This window comes from Equus asinus, chromosome 9 (assembly GCF_041296235.1).
Source record: "Equus asinus isolate D_3611 breed Donkey chromosome 9, EquAss-T2T_v2, whole genome shotgun sequence".
NCBI lineage: Eukaryota > Metazoa > Chordata > Mammalia > Perissodactyla > Equidae > Equus > Equus asinus.
The window spans coordinates 91,562,470-91,579,019 of NC_091798.1; the positions used below are offsets into that span (position 1 = coordinate 91,562,470).

The 16,550-nt window shown below is 47.9% G+C and overlaps 1 protein-coding gene across 2 annotated transcripts in view; it reads right to left on the reverse strand.

Annotated features, from left to right (window-relative positions):
* Positions 1-16,004, reverse strand: part of IQGAP2 (IQ motif containing GTPase activating protein 2) — a 267,741-nt gene extending 251,737 nt beyond the window's left edge. The window contains exon 1 of one of the 2 annotated variants that reach the window (XM_070517917.1): positions 15,671-16,004. In XM_070517917.1, coding sequence (XP_070374018.1) covers positions 15,671-15,716 — 46 coding nt within the window. In that variant the 5' untranslated portion in view covers positions 15,717-16,004. Of the gene's footprint in view, positions 1-15,131; positions 15,554-15,670 lie in introns of those variants that run through there. The other variant, XM_070517918.1, reaches the window with a different exon arrangement.
* Between the last annotated feature and the right edge of the window lie 546 nt (positions 16,005-16,550).

Genomic DNA, 16,550 nt, shown 5'->3' on the forward strand with positions numbered 1-16,550 from the left:
GCATGGGCCTGGGGTCAGTGCGGGTGAGAAGGAACACCGAGGAGGAGGGAGCAGCAAAGGTGCAACCAGCGGTGCCTCGCCAGCATCTAAGAAGCCCTGCCTGCCTTGTGGCAGTCCAGACCGGTCCATCTGCTCCGCTCTCCTTCCTCTCGTCAGTCCTGCAGGCATGCACTCTCGACTCTGGGCCTCAGCTCACACCGCTCCTCTGGGCGGAGGACTTGCTTCTCCAGCCACTGAGCACGCTCTTCACACGAGCATGGCGCCAGGAGCTTCACACTCGCTTTGGCCTTTTGTCCTTATGACGCCACCGGATAGGGACCATGCTGCATTACTGCATTCTGCAGGAGAGGAAGCCACAGCTGACTGTAGCGAGGACAGAGCCAAGGCTCTGAGACCCTGTGCCACCTCCCCAACCAGGTCAACTCTCCCAGGGCAGAGACCTGCCCAAAGCGCTCACTGGTCGAATGAACACTTTACTTATATCTCACGTCCTTCCCAAAACTATTTAACTATTTGAGTAGGTTAACAAAGAGAGACACCTTAGGGAAAAAATTATAACTATAAAGAAATCAGGTAAGGGAAAATAAAAGTAGACAAGAACGATGAGGCAGAAGGATGTAAATACATTGAAAACAGTGCATAAGCCCTTCACAAATTCCGTATATAGGCCCCAAATTTGGTTCTGTGCTTTCTATCGGCCAAAGCAAAAAAACCCAGGAAGTGGATATTCATAAAGTGGAGTTACGGTTTTACATCAGAAAGTCCTGTTGCCATAGAAATGAGATTGGAAACAATGTATGTCTCACCATCCAGCCTGATCAAAGGGCCTCTAAATGAGTCTATTTTCTGCTTAACTGTTGGCGAAACCTACAGTCGCTGCAAAGTAAACTGCTTGAAAAAGGACCAGACACTTCCCAGTGGTCTTATTCTGAATGTGCAGAATAGTCTAAGTGACCGAGAGGGGGCTTCAATGATCCCTCTGAGTCGCTGGATCCTAAACGGCTCTTCTGTCTGTCTGTCTCTCTCTCACCAGGTTAGCGCCCACCATAGCCTCATTGCCTCCCGATGCCCCCAGACCCTTACTTTGATGTCAGCTGCTTCTGCCTTCTCCCCACTCTTCCTTCTTGCATCTGTTCTTGTGATGATGTCTCAGCATTAGTGATGACCAAGCAGTGACTGCAGAGCAGACACCAGCCAGTCCCCTGACTCACTGCCTCTCCCTGCCTGCTCACATCACTGGTGGTGATTAGCCAGTCACTGTGCGAAAACACTTAGGATGTCTACAATCCTTCCTTTTCCTAAATGTAACGGCTATGCTGGACTGAATAGTATCCCCTAAAATTCGCGTGTGCCCAAAACCTCAGAATGAGAACTTATTTGGAAATAGGGTCTTTGAAGATGCAATAAATTAAGATGAGGTCACACCAGATTAGGGCGGACCCTAATCCAGTGACTGCTGTCTTACAAGAAGAAGAAACAGACACGCAGGGAAAAGGCCACGTACCCACGGAGGCAGATTGGAGAGCTGCATCTAAAAGCCAAGGAACTCTACGAATGGCCAGCAAGAAGCAGAAGCTGGGCAGAGGCAAGGGACCCTCCAGCAGGCCTTCAGACAGCACGGCCAGCCAACACCTTGACTTTGGATTTCTAGCCTCCAGAATTGTGAGAGAATGTTTCTGTTGTACTAAGCCATGCAGTTTCTGTTAATTTGTTACACATAGGAAATTAATAAAATGGCTAAACGCTTTACCCAGAAGAAAGAGCACCAGGTATCAAAAACTGACTTTGTAACTTGTATCCAGCAGGTATGATAGGCACAAAGCCTGGTTTCAGACCTTGACTTGTCACTCACTAGTTGTGGGACCTTGGGAAGGTTACTTAACCTCTCTGTACCTCAGTTTTGCCACCTATAAAATGGGGATATTACCAACCTCAGAGGGTTGTTATAAGGATTAAATAGGATGATTCCTATAAAGTGCTCAGAACAGTGCCTGGCACCTGTAAGCTCTGTATGTGTTTGTTATTGCCAGCATCATCAGAAGTTAAACTGACAGAAAAGGATAGAACCCAGTCCCCTCTTATTACAATTGTATACACAACGCCCACCTCTCAAGGTCCTATCCCCTTCTACCAGACGTGAAATACTGTGGGATGTCTTCCCCTAGGCTGTATGTGGCAACCAGAGACAGGCCCAAGACCAGGGTCAGATCAGGGTTTTCCACTGAAGTAGGACCGTCCATGTTTCAACACTTACTGGGCGATTCTGCAGAGCCAACATCTTCTCTTGTTGAATAATTCTGGGAATGCCACACACTATACTTAGCACGAATTCCAAACTCATCATTAAGAGACAACTATTTCGTTATATGGAGTTAGACTGTTGATCTTATCATTCTCAGCTCATTTCTAACCAGAGAGTGCAAGAATGCCCAGCCTTCCAAAACAGCCAGCTACCTTGTCCTGGCTCCACCTTAGCTAGGCACAAGGAAGCCAGAATCCTCCCAACACCCTTTGTTAATCTAGACCCCACAGCCCCAGCAATAAATACAAATGACCAACACTCACCCTTAGGAAATAGTTCCCCCTACTTTCAAGCCCACAGTTGTGCTAGAACCCTGGCTCTTACACGCTCCTGCCACCTTGTACTCTGGTTAAGAATCACCAATCTAAGGGCCGGCCCCGTGGCTGAGTGGTTAAGTTTGTGCGCTCTGCTTCAGTGGCCCAGGGTTTCACTAGCTCGGCTCCTGGACGCAGACCTAGCACCGCTCATCAGGCCATGCTGAGGCAGTGTCCCACATGCCACAACTAGAAGGACCTAAAACTAGAATATACAACTATGTACTGGGGAGCTTTGGGGAGAAGAAGAAGAAGAAGAAAAATGATGGGCAACAGATGTTAGCTTAGGTGCTAAACTTAAAAAAAAAAAAAAACAGAGTCACCAATGTAGAGGCCTCAAGCTGCCAGTCACAAGACAGCCAAATAGACATGCCCAGTCCAGTAAAACGGTAATAACTCATTTAAAATGCCAGCATCCCAAATAATACTTCTGAGGATAATTGGGATTATCTAAACATCTTTGAAATCGATGGGAAATATTATATTAATATCTTGCACTGAATGAGTGCCTTCTGTGTACCAGGCACCAAGAACTTTAGGTAGATGAATTCATTCAATTCTGACTACTATCATCACCCATTTTACAGCTGAACAACATGAACCAGGGAGGATAAGACTTTGTCCAAGGTCACACAACTAGTATTTGGAGGAGCCAGGTTAACAAACTAAAACAATATTCTGTTTTAAAAATCCTATACACCCCAGAGAGGCAACCTATTACCTCCCTGCACTATTTACAGAGACTAAATACAACTTGTTGTCTATGTACTAATACTCCTTAAATTACTAACCCCAAACTAAACTCTTTAAAAAGTTATGCATACTGTAAATGAAATACTACACTCTAACCCTAGTCCTGCAGACCACCTGAGGTGGCAAAGAAGTAAATCCTGCCACAGCTAGATTTTACACCCATGGCACTCATCCCCTGAGAAGAAGAGATGGATCCACACAGGCCCCTGGGGAGGTAATATTAACAGGTGCCTAGAGCCCCGCATTCTAACCGAGTTCTTTCTTGAACTCAAAGAAATTTCACCTTTCCGAGGCTTCTTCAGTTCACCCAATTGAAAAGTGAGAGGTCTTCGGAGGGTCCTCAAAAAATTAGACATAGAATTACCATATGATCCAGCAATCCCATTTTGGGTATACACCCAAAAGAAGTAAAAGCAGGGACTCACGTAGATACTTACAGACCCATGTTTATAGCAGCACTATTCACAATAGCCAAAAGTTGGAAACAGCACAAGCTGCTATCAATAGATAAATGGATAAACAAAATGTGGCACACACACAATGGAATATTATTCAGCCTTCAAAAGGAAGTAAGTTCTGACACATGCTAGAGCTTGGATGAACCCTGAGGACATTAAGCTAAGTGAAATAATCTAGTCACAAAAAGACAAATACTATATGATTCCTCTTATCAGAGGTACCTAGGGTAGTCAAAACCACAGAGACGGAAAGTGTAAGGGTGGGTGCCGGGGGCTGGGAGTTATTGTTTAATGAACACAGAGTGTCAGTTTGAGAAGATGAAAAAGTGCTAGAGATGGATGGCGATGATGTTTGCACAATGTGAATGTACTTACCGCCACGGAACTGTACACTTAAAAATGGTTAACATGGTAAGTTTTATGTCGTACATTTTATGACAAACACACAGAGGGGTTTTAATTAATTCAATGGATTTCAAACCATGGCTGCACCCTGGAATCTCCTAGAGAGATTTTTTAAAATATCTATTTGTCACCAGCAGTGGGAGGTTGGACACGGTGGCCCCCTGATGTGATGAGCTGTGAGGAAATAGCGTCACTCATAAGGCGTTCCTGCCCAGAAAGGCCTGGACTCCTCAGGGGATTCAGTGTCACTGAACTGATGGGGAGGTGGGAGAGATGTTCCAGCCCGGAGAAGACCGAGGGGCCATAACAGCCAAAGGTAATGGGAGAAACTCGACTGGACCCCCCATCCCAAAAACTGCCTATGAAGCTCAGTTGGGGGAGATCTTAGTGTAGGATTTAAAATTGGACTGTGGGCTTGAACGTGTGGTACCGTGGCATTGAGGACACAGCTGTAGAGGGGAATATCCTTGCTGGCACATGAGATGGGTGCTGAAACATTTAGGGGTGTGCTGTTACAATGTCTGCAGACAGAAGGGTGTGGCAAGATGTTGACAGTTGGTAGAGCTACGTGAAAGGAATGGATGTTCACTGTGTCGTTCCATGAGGTTTTGAGGGTTCAAAATGTTTTGATAGGAAAACAAAACACAAACACCTATGCCAGAGCTCTACCCCCAAACAAAGACACGGAACATCTAGGGGAGGAGATCCAGGGACGGCTGTTTTCTTCGTGAAGCTCCCCTGGAGATTCTAATGGGCAGCCAGGTTGGCAAGTACAAATTAGAAAGGCTCTCAGCCAAGACGTGACAGTACGATGGCGTGGATAATAGTCACAGGCGTACAATGAAGCTAGGAGGCTGGCCTGCTGTTGACACTCAGCAGCCCTGGGAAATCTTTTCAAGCCCCAAGTGATCCCAGCTGCCCTGCCTTCCACCCCTCATTTACTTAAGAATAAGCCACAACATGTCAACTTTGTAAAGAAATGAGCTCTGTCAACAGCCTGGGAGACAGAATTGCCCTCCCCAGCTGCATCCCCCCACTGCAAAAACCACAGATCTCCTCGTCTCGCAAAGGAGTCTCCCTTTAGGAAACACTTTTCATTTTGAGAGCATCTGTCTCAAAGACACTACTCTTGAAATGTCTCTTCGGTTTTGAGGACCCTACTATACACTTGTGTTTCCAGTATTTACACTTCTTAGGAAGAGAAATACTCAGATGGAAAAGGAAGGATCTGGCCAAGAATATATATTAGGATTCAGAAAATTTACATCTCAAAGATATTGCTACCAAAAGCCAAAATTTTGCCTTTCAAGCTGGGGGGGAAGAAGACAGTTTCACTTCAAACATGGGTCCAAAAACAGCCTATGTCACAAAACTAGAGTGGCACTGCCTTTGAGGTGGATGATTAAGTCAAAAACACTTTTCAATACTAATAAGACTATACCAAGGGTGACTCACGTAATTGGCAAAATTACCCCTCCCCCCAAGACCACACATATAAAAAATTACAGTTTTTAGAGTGATCTCCCAGACCTCACATCCCTCAAGGTAAACATAAACCCATTTTCGGATATAGACAGAAGCTCAGAGAAGTCATACCCAGCGCCGCACATTGCTAACTTTACCTTGCTGATCCTTATGTTTCTCATCTATCCTCTCATCATCTCTATCCCACCACGACAGCTTACAATTAGAGTCCTGGATCTCTGGACACTTCGGTCTTTCAATCTCTGTCTCTCTCTCACACACACATGTGCACATGTATACACACACACCTGGAAAATTAGATCTCCACTGAACCCTTCCAATAACAACAGACCCGTTTTTCAGACTCTAATTTTCTCAAGGCAGAGTTTCTAGCTAACAAGAACTTTGTATCCTGAGCAGCAAAGGGTGACTCTTATAACTTTCCTGACAATAAAAACATTTTTATAGTAGAACATCTGAAGAGAAAAAAGATTTTTTAAAAATTCACTCATGATCTTATTACCTAGAAAGAACCACTGTTGACATGTTGAATGACACGTTCCAGACACCGGGGTAGAGCAGCGACCAAAAGACACAGTTCTGATCCTCATGGATTTTATTGCTGTTCTATTTTATCCATGTTATTCTCAGAGTAGTCAATGTAGTACAACATTTTCCAAACACATTTGCTTTATTTTTTTGAAAGCTAATACATGGTGAAAACAATTTCGAATGGTATTCGCACCCTCGCCCTCAGACTCCCTCCCCAAAGGCAACCTCTACAAGATGCTGCATAACCTTCTAGAGGCATTCACGAGCACACAGGGTAACATATCTTCCCTTGTTTAACACATCAAAGGTACAGGTTTTCAGAGATTTCAAAACTACTACATAGAAGCACACTAAGTTCCATTCCCTCCTCAGAGTTCACCTAATCCAATGTGAAGAGTTACAACCAGAGCCCATTAAAGAGGAATACGTGAACACAATCCTCTACACTATTATAACCAGTTCAAACTGACAGCAGCAGTCACACATCACTTAACGACAGGGATATATTCCAAGAAATGCGTTGTGAGGGGATTTCATCATTGACCAAAACGTCATTATACAGTGCATGGCTGCATTATGTTAGGGACCTGAGGAAGAAAGCTCTGAGACTGTCCCCAGAATCAGTTCCAAAGCAAGGAAAGGACTCATGTGGGCTTGGTTCTCATGGAGACAGAACTGTATCTTTATAGATTCTTTTTAAATGAGTATTTTTTCCTTTGGAAAATAAAACTCATTAGCAGATACAGAATGAAAGCGAGAGCATACTTGTATTAGCTGTGTAATGACCGTTTCTTGGAAAAACTTCCTGAGAGTTCACTATGAGCAAGGCTCTGGGAAGCCACCTGCCTAGATCTCATATGGAGGGAGCACAGCTCAGGGGGTGGGTGGACGGAGAGCTCACAGTCCGCAAGGCTGACCATGTGACTGACGTCTTGGTAAGCTCCTTAGCCCAAGGCTGTGAAGCCTGCTCGGTCAGCCCAGGGCTGAGGCAAAGAACGCACGAAGTGACAGAGCTCCCCAGGGTCCCAGGTGGGACCCGGCCAAGTCTGGCTGATGCCAATGCTCCCTTTTTGGGGAAGTGAGGAGTAGAGTGGTTGATAGGAAACATTTATATGAAACTCACCAGAATAAAAAAACCTGGTAGAAAGGGGAGGGAGGCAGAATGGATGAGTAAGCTGAAAGAAGAGCCCAGATTCTCAATTTCCAATGGCTCCAACATTCCAGTTATGCCCCATCTCCCTTCTAGACCCCACAGCACTGGGGTGACCAGAAGGGTGGCTGACCCTGGTAGGCAAGTCAAGCTCCACAATCTGAAGCCGGCATGAAGACCAGCACTTATCTCAAGTAGCTGCTTCCCCTCTCGACAGCCTCCTGAGCTCTCGGGCTTCAAAGCAGCAGCAGCAGCAGCAACAACGATCAACTTACCTTTGGACACCTGAATGAGACAACAGGAGGCTTGATAACTTCAGAGTGACAATTCCACGATTGTCTCTGAGGTGCCCAAAAAACGCAGTGCAGAAAACCAACCCCCAACCAACTTTATTTGGAAACAGTCAGCAACAGATCATGGTACTTCCATAAACAGGATTAATTTGACCTCCATCCAAATTGACAGATCGCCTCCATTTCATATAGATAGCTAAAGAGTTTCCCCATGAGTACATGCTCTCAAGAGAGTACGGGGCCAGGATTTTAAATCTACTTTTGGGTAAAGTGAGAAAAGGGCAGGAAGGCGGAAGACGGGCAAGTGGGTGGGTGAGGGTGACCACCCCCACCCCCCCCCCGCCCACCATTTGAGTGCTGGCTCCTCACAGGCACATTGTGAATATGTGTGTTTCCAAGTATTAAATCATTTAACCCTCTGAGCCTGCACTTTCCCCCCTGCATTTTACAGGTTAGGAAACTGAGACAGAGACATTGAAACAACTTACCTAGGTTCCACAGACAGGGAAAGCAAATCTCAACTGAACAGTAAATAGCTGCCTGGCACTTGAAAGCTGTTGAGATTACCTTTAATTCGACAGATGAAAGAAATAAGTTCCTCCTTTAGCCAAGCAGTACAGTACAGACACTTTAAGCAAAACCTGTTTATGGAGCATCTTCTAGGTGCCAGGCTACCGGCTAGGGACTGACCTAAGCGTTACTTAAGGAGTTGAAATACATGTCGCTTCAATCACATGCAAGTCAAGTCTCTCTATACAGAGACTAAGGAACGGCATTATCATTACTTAAGATTGAATTCATATTGGCAATGAAATATGAGATGAGACAAAATTATCAGGAACTAATCTGCCTTAATTTTTTTTTTTAGTGATATAAAAACGTCTTCCTTCAGAGATTTAGTAGTAATAGAGAAAGAAGAACAACTAAAAGTCATCATCTTTGGGCATCCCAAGCAAAAAAATCATAGACATGTCCTCTCTCTTTAATCAGTAACAAAATACCCAGATGTGTAGTTTTCCACAACGTGGGGATGACCTGGGCGCACTTATTCCTATCAAATAACCTCTCTGCCATCCTTTTCAATGTTCTAAAAATTGTGAATAAGGAGACGAATGAAAAACACTAAGTTGTCCTGGAGGAAAAAAATGGATCAAGACAACATCCTTGAACCATTACTGTCCGGGCACCCCTTGCAAGAATTAGAGGCCAGGACTGGGCCTCCCTTTTCCACAAAAAGGCTCACTCAGCCTTCCCAATGGCTCCTAGGAGCACCACCCCACCTAGAAAGCCTCGGGGAGCTGACCTCACTGAATCCCTCATCAGGGGAGATTTTGGCCTTTATCTTCTAAATCACATTTGTTTCCCAGAAGGGAGAAAAGCAAGCTTAAAGCCATACCAAAATAAATCCTATAAAATAAACACAAACCCGTATAGAAATCAGTGCCTGGGTTTGTATGCGGTACATGTGCGCTCAAATCAAACACACAGGAATACTGTAAATCACACACTGGGTAAGGTGCCCATGTGTTTTCACTTACTTGACAAAAGCCTGAAGCACTGGGAAGAAGGCAACGGTATATTAGGAACGCCTTCCCTCCTGCACTAGAGCAGTGCACCAAATCAGCTAGAGGTTTCTAGAAACCTTCCTGCACCCAACCCCAGAGTTCTGATCCAGGAGGTCCGGTGAGGCCGGAAATTCACCTTTCTGACAAGTTCTCAGGTGATGCTCTGCTGCGGTGGCTGTCTGGGCGCCGCTCCTTGAGAACCACTGCGCTGCCTGGAGAGCCAGCTGTGGGCTCCTTTTAGGCACCTCGGCAAGAAGGGCCAGACATAATCCATGATGGGAAAATTAAAGGAGCATCCAGTTAGAGTTTAGTTACATCTGTGCACCTGCTAGTGAACTGGAAATGTGGCATGAGCCATTTTTCAACAAACTGGGATGTTGATCATTTGAGGGCACTAAATCTCCAGTGAAATTTGAGAAGTAAAAATTACCGCAAGTAATGGAGACAATGAGGAAAAAAGAAGTGGGAGAAACTCTCCCCCTAGATAATTCAGTTGTCACGGTCCTGGACCTGCTCTAACTGCCCCTTTTTCTTACCGGTTCTCAGAGAATTCCCCTGCTGGCAGAGTTTAGCTAGTTGCTGGTCTCCGCAACTGGAATCTGTGAGGCTCCGGCGAGAGTCCACGCCTACCTACCTCTCTCTGTATTCACTGAATGCCACCAGTCCCATAAGCATAATCATTCTTCACTAATCTCTGGCCTATCCTGAGCAAAATTATCTGACAAACTTGCCCATCACAAAGAATGCCCAAACCTGGATGCATGTGAAGGGGTCTCTGAGCAGCGGAGAGAGGGGGCACCAAATGCACGCGTCCCCAAAGCTCACCCATGCTCCTGCAGGTCCACCACACCCAAGCTTCCCACCGCTGCCCACCTCGCCGGGCCACTCACCCATGAACGTCCAACGAAAAGTTACAAAAAAGAGAAAAGGTGTCTCCAAGAACAAGACACTTCAGTGAGAGATCGGATCAAGCCACTCTCCTCAAGACAGCTCTACCTGCCCTCCATTGCCTACAAATAAAGGATTCCATGATGTATCCCCATCCACAGCATCTACCCATACATCCTAAGCTTCAGCCCCACCCAACTACCCATGCAACAGATGCACTGGAATGCCTTTTGGCTTTTCCTCTGACCTTCCTCAAGGTCATGTTCAAATTCACAACCTTCATGAAGCCTTTCCATCGCCCCATTCAAATCCATCACCCTCATGTCTCCACTTTCATGGAACTTGCAAGTTCACTAATAGAAGTATAAGCATCATTCTTTATCTCCCAGATTCTCTTATAAGCTGCAACCATCTTAGTCATTTTTCCTTCATCCACAGTGTGTTATACATATTAGGTGATCAATTAATTGAAATAACTACAATTTGCTTAGCACTATGTGCCAGGAACCACAGGAGCCACCGTTAGAGGAATATAAAACAACACCTTTCCAGGTACAGGAGAAAACCCCAAGGCTGCTCATGCAGTCAATGGCTAAGTCAGGATTCAAACCCACATCTATTAACTCTAAAGCTTTTGCCATTTCATCGATACCACTCTTCAAGAGAGAAAAATAGAAAAGTAACGTGAAAATGTATCAGCTCACTGGTCACTCAACCCTTACAAGCTTCTGCCTGACTTCTCATCAACCCCAGATTCAAGGCATGGCCAGTACGGTCAGCCCTCCAGATCCACAGGTTCCACATCCACGGATTCAACCAACTGCAGATCAAAAATACACGGTTGATGGAACCCGTGCATAGGCAGGGCCTGCCACAGGGACTTGAGCACCAGCTGATTTGGGGATCCAAGGGTGGTCCTGGGAGCAATCTTCTGCAGGTAACGAGGGATGACTACGTGTAATAAAGTGGTTTACAAATTACCCTATTTGGAATCACTGGAGCATGCCACTACATTACGGAAAAGCCTTTCTTTCATTTCAGTGCCTCACAGTGAGAATGGGATGTCTCTACCTATTTATGTAAAATCCTTTGATGAAGCCTGGAAGTACTCTATAAAAAGCCTATGTGATCTTCTATGCTTTTTCTGGGGGGGTCAGGAGGTGACAAAATGAACTTTAGAAAATATCATGCATCTATTTTTTAAAAAGCACACTCTCCAAATGGCTGCAGATTTCCACAGTTTGATAACATCATCACAAACATTTGAAACAGAAAGAAGGGGCAAACCCCGACGATTCAGTTAGGGGAGGCAAATTGGCAACTGCGGGGGAGAAGAGGCTCCAGGGTCTGACGGCACCGGCTTTCAAGTTGGCACTGTCACCAGCTAGCTGTGTGGCCTTGAGACAGTACCATAGATTCCGGCACGTCTGTGAAAGGGGGAGACCACTGGCCCCCTCAAAGGTGATGGTGAGCAGATGTTAACAACAGCACATGGGAAGCCCCAGCTCTTGGTCAGTTCACAAACCTTCATTCCACAGCCCACGCTGAACTGCCTACCCTGGAGGACTCACCTGGCCATCACATCAGAAGCTGAGCGGCCTCTGTTTCTCTTTTGGTTACCATGAAAACTTGGTGCGTTAGATCTGAATGAGCTGTAAAAGTTTGTGGAGTGGGAGGGTCAGAGGCAACAGCAAAGCCCTGGCTCCCTAGAGAAAAAACAGGTTAGCTAACACCCTGAATAACACTGAATTCTCAAACAAACTCCGTATTACGAGCTTAAACTCTCCCAAACAAGTCATTTTGGCTAACAACATGTGTAATTAAAGTTAAAAGCAGACTAACATAACACTTTAGCTGTTGACCTTAAAGATCCTTTTGAAAAGCTCAACCAGAACATTAGCACATGAAGGAGCGCCTTGACTTTTGTCTACTAACGACAGCATCACATGACGACACTGTATGTCTTGAACCTCCTGAGGCTTGGACAAAGGCACCGGTAGACGTTAGAGGCACGCCGCTGCACACGGCTGTAGTCAATCCTGCTCTACGCACCTGAGTTTAATTGACAACTTAAAGCCCTTCATCTCGGATTGGTACTGGGAAAGGGATCAGAGGTTTAGTTATATTGCCCACCCCAATACTCCAGTTACCAGGTGATTTAGAAATCTCACCATTCAGACAAGAGCATCATTCAAAAGCTCACAGCATTGGCCAGAACTTCCCCCCACAACCCACACATCCACACGTCCGCTGGGCTTATGTTGTACTTTTTTAAAAGAAGCAAAGAGTCAAACATTGATCACTATTGCTTTTACAATGTTTCTCATGAAGGAAGTTTTCCAGAGAATAGAAAACCACAGTTCTTGCCACACACAAGCCGATCACCGACCCACAGCGGGCGCTTAAATGGTGGCTGAATTGTTGGTGATGAGGGAAATCATCTAAGCCGAGTCACAAAGCCCCTTCTGTGCTATTACAGATCTTTTCAACTCTCAAGTAACCAGAACAAAACTTTTGACAGATCACGGTGGCGACGTGTTTTCAGAATTACTTTGGCAAATGCATCGTAGTTCATCACAATGGCACAAAAGTTGTTTGCAAATCATACTTAACCATAGTGTCGTTTAAATTTGGTTTGAGTGTAGAAACACATTCTGGTTACAATATTATCTAATATTCTGGTTACGGCTGAATTAATATAAAAAGCCTTCCACCTTTGCCTTTCTGCACTTCTTCCCTGAAGAACTGCACTAGTGAGCTGATAATTCAGCTTTGTTCTGTAGTAATACCGCACAAAACAACTTCACAAGTTGCCGGAGGATGTGGCCAATACGGAAGAAGCAGGGATTAAACAGAAAGTGGTCTATTTAGTTTTAACTCAGCGTTCCAGTGTGCAAATCAGGACGACTTCAGTAACCTCCCATGTCAGAAATCTGAGAAGGGAGCCTTCATGGAGAACCCATTGAGAAATGTTTCCAGGACAACTTACTAGGTGGTATCTTACAGACATCAGCCTGGTGGAGAGGAGAGAGACCATACCAGCCCTGAGCTAATTTACAAGAATTACTGAATTAAATGACATTTCAAGGGGAGGAGAGATGGCAGAACAGAAGACTAGACCTAAAACAAGTGTAACAGCTTACTTGAAACTACCAAAATTTGTTTTTAAAGCCCACTCTCAAATACCTTTTACTCAGAATGTACGGGCGGGAACTGAAGTTACAACAACGTATAGGGCTTTGTTTCTTTGTATATATCGGGGATAAAACCTGTTTGGTATAGTTCGAGGTTTTATTGAGCCTGTACTTAGCAAAAAACAAACGAGAAAAAGCCCAGCCTGGTAATGCAAGAGAGCAAGGACGACGCTGCGCAATCCTCGCTGGCCTTCCCGTGAGGAGCCCACAGCACTGCTTTCAACCTTGTGGTGACAGAAGGCCCAGGAAGCCAACCACTAGAAATTATATATTCTAACACACCATGTCATCCCCTTTCGCATGAATAGTCAGAGTTAGATAGTACCTATTAACACTAAGGCATATTCCACTAGATTTCATTTTTAAAGTAAACTGTTTAAAAATAAACATTCATGAACCTGTTACCAAAATTACAGAAATGTTCAATTTTAATTTGTATTAAAGCCTTAAAACTTCAAGGTGACCGTAAAGTCTGGAAACCAGCAAATATTTTCCATTTTTTACTACGTCAAGTGACCAAAGAATGCCAGCACTCGCTAGGCGGGGGCAAGGTAAATAGGAGCGATTCCAACAAGGTGGCACACCACGCCGTCACACCAGACTGGAGAAAAGCTGGACAACGACGTCCAAAGAAAGTGCTGTGGGGAGTGCTCTTCACACTTGCGAGACCTGAACCTCCTTCACCACTGCTTCTGGAGGGTGCTAAACCCACAGGAATATTCAAAGACATCAGGCGACAGCACAGATGCGCACGCAGAGACTGATGGAAATGCCGTACCGATGCACCCCATTCACTGCAAGTGTGCACGGCACGCTGAACTAGGGAGGACGACACGCACAATGGATCATAGTTTTTACGTGACATCAAAAACCATTTTTTATGTGTATTCGTCTCGTTTCCAGACTTTGTGGTCATCTTATAATTTGACACAGCAAAACTACCATATGTTCTGGGAGCTTGTCGCATAAGCGACTTGCACTAACCCGAGGCTGACACCACACGCTCTGGATGAGCAGTGTGCCTCCTTGAACCCCAGAAGCTCTGCTGTCTGTCTGGTTTACCAAAGGGCAAACTAAGAGCCCGGTCCTGGTGAACTGCTGAATGCGTTTCCCAGGAGGACAGAAGCTGGGCTCACTCCTCAGCCTCCTCCTCACTGACACCAAAAGGGTCTCAAGAGGAAAACTAACCTCCCACCTCTGACACTCCATTCCCAGCCTGGCGGCAGAAAGGGGAGGGTGAATTTATACAAGATGACCACTCCCCTTTTTGGATTAGGCAAGTGCGTGGCCCTCTCAACCAGTCAGAACCACACAAACCACCCCGCAGGGGGTACCACCACCTTAACCCAAACCTGGTACCTCTGCCACCAAGGCCAGCCTGGCAGAAAGGTTAACCTGTGGCCCTTGGTCATGGGTTCACTGACAGGGCCACCCCTGGAGAGAGAGAGCAAGCCAACTTTCTGTTTGTTTTAAAGGAAATACTTCCTGGCACATGTTTAGTAAAGACTCTGAACTCTGCACATGAAGCCACGTGGTCGGTGCTAATCTGGTTCCATCCACTCACGATCCGCCAAAGCAATTTCTCCCCGAGGGCAGCCCCGGGCTGGGTAATCGACACCATCTCCTTCAAGTCACGCGGGCTCCGACCGGATCCCGGGAGCACGGCGCCGCGTCCTCTCCCCGCCGGGCCCAGCGCTCCGCGCGCGGCACAGTCCTGTCCGGTCAGGGGGGAGCGGGGAGGGGACGGGCTGGGGCCCGAGGTGCCCCTTTGACAGCAGCAGGAAAGCACTTACACCTGTGGGGCCCAAACTGGCTCCTTCGGCTCAGATGAAGTCCGCGGGAGCGGGGTAGGAGGGGGCGCCGGCCCCTCCAGGAAGGCCGACTGTGCCGCTAGCAGAGCGCGCAGCCACACTGCTTGCGGTGCCCACCTGTAGCCGCAGCAAACAAACTTTGCTCCCCTTCTGAGTTGGAAGAATCCGGTCCCTTACGCCACCCCCTGGCGCGAGCTGGCAGCGGCCCGCAGCTTGGCGGGTCTTCACCTGATACCCCTAAACCCCGACCTGGGTCTGTCCCAGAGCGCAGACCCAGCGCCGCCCCGCGCCCCGGTGGGGTTTGCGGCTCGAGGGCTGGGGTGCCGGCTGGGGAACGGGGATCGGTGGGGACAGCGGGAGGACGCCGTTCACTACGTGTCGCACCTCCGGCCCCCAACTCCGCCAGCCGCACAGCCGCAGCCCTCCTGTCCCTCCGCGGCGCGCGCCCGAGCCCTCGGCTTCTCCGACGCGGTCCTTGGGGAGGGGGCTCCCCAAGGCCGGCGGGAGCCCCGCGCACTTACAGCCATAGCGGGGTCTCTGCAGGGACGGCAGCTCCTCGTGGGGCATCCTGCGCGGCTCCGGGGGCCCGCCCGGGGCGCGCCCCCCGCGGCTCCCCTCGCTGGCCAGGCTCGCCGGCTCCGCGCCCCACCGGCGCGCTCGTATCCGGCCTCTCGCTGCCCTTCCCTGGCCGCCCTGTGACGGGCGACCCGCTCCCTCGGTGCTCCCTCGTCGGCGCCCGCTGCAGCCGCCGCGCGCTGACACCGAGCAAAGTGAACTCTCCGCCCTCGCCCTCCCGGCCGCCGCCGCCTCCCGGGCAGGTCTCCTTTCTCCTCCAGCCCGGCCCCGTTATTCTCCGCGGGAGGAGCGCGCGCCGGCGCAGCGCCCCCTGCCGCGCGCGGGGCGCAGCGCCCGGGCCGCGTGGACCCGCCCCGCCCGGGCCGCGGGGAGGAAGGGGCTGAGCGGGGCGCTGGGCCGGGATCCCCTGCAGCTGGGCCCGCGCACAGCTGGCCTCGGGGCGGCGGCTGCCCCGCCCGGTTTCTCACTTCTGGAGCGCTTAGAGGGTGGAAGTGAACCTCCGCGGAGAAGAGCAAGAGAAACCGCAGAAGACACAGGCAGCCCCCGTCGCCGGGGTGTTGCTGAGTTACAGAAGGACAAACAGCACGGTTCCTTTTCCTCTGGGGAGATTGCACGTTGACTCTCTTTGCTTTTTTTTCATTCGAAAGTTGCTTCTGTGACTCTTTGTCTACAAAATGCACGGTTCCCCTTTCGTGACAAGAAATTGAGAGTGTGCGTATGTTTGCAGGAGAAGCAAAATCTAACGCCACCCTAGCAGCCTCTCCAAACAACCGCGAGTCCTGGGCTCCACCCCAGGTCGGCCCCCCCCCCCCCTCCCCGTACTGA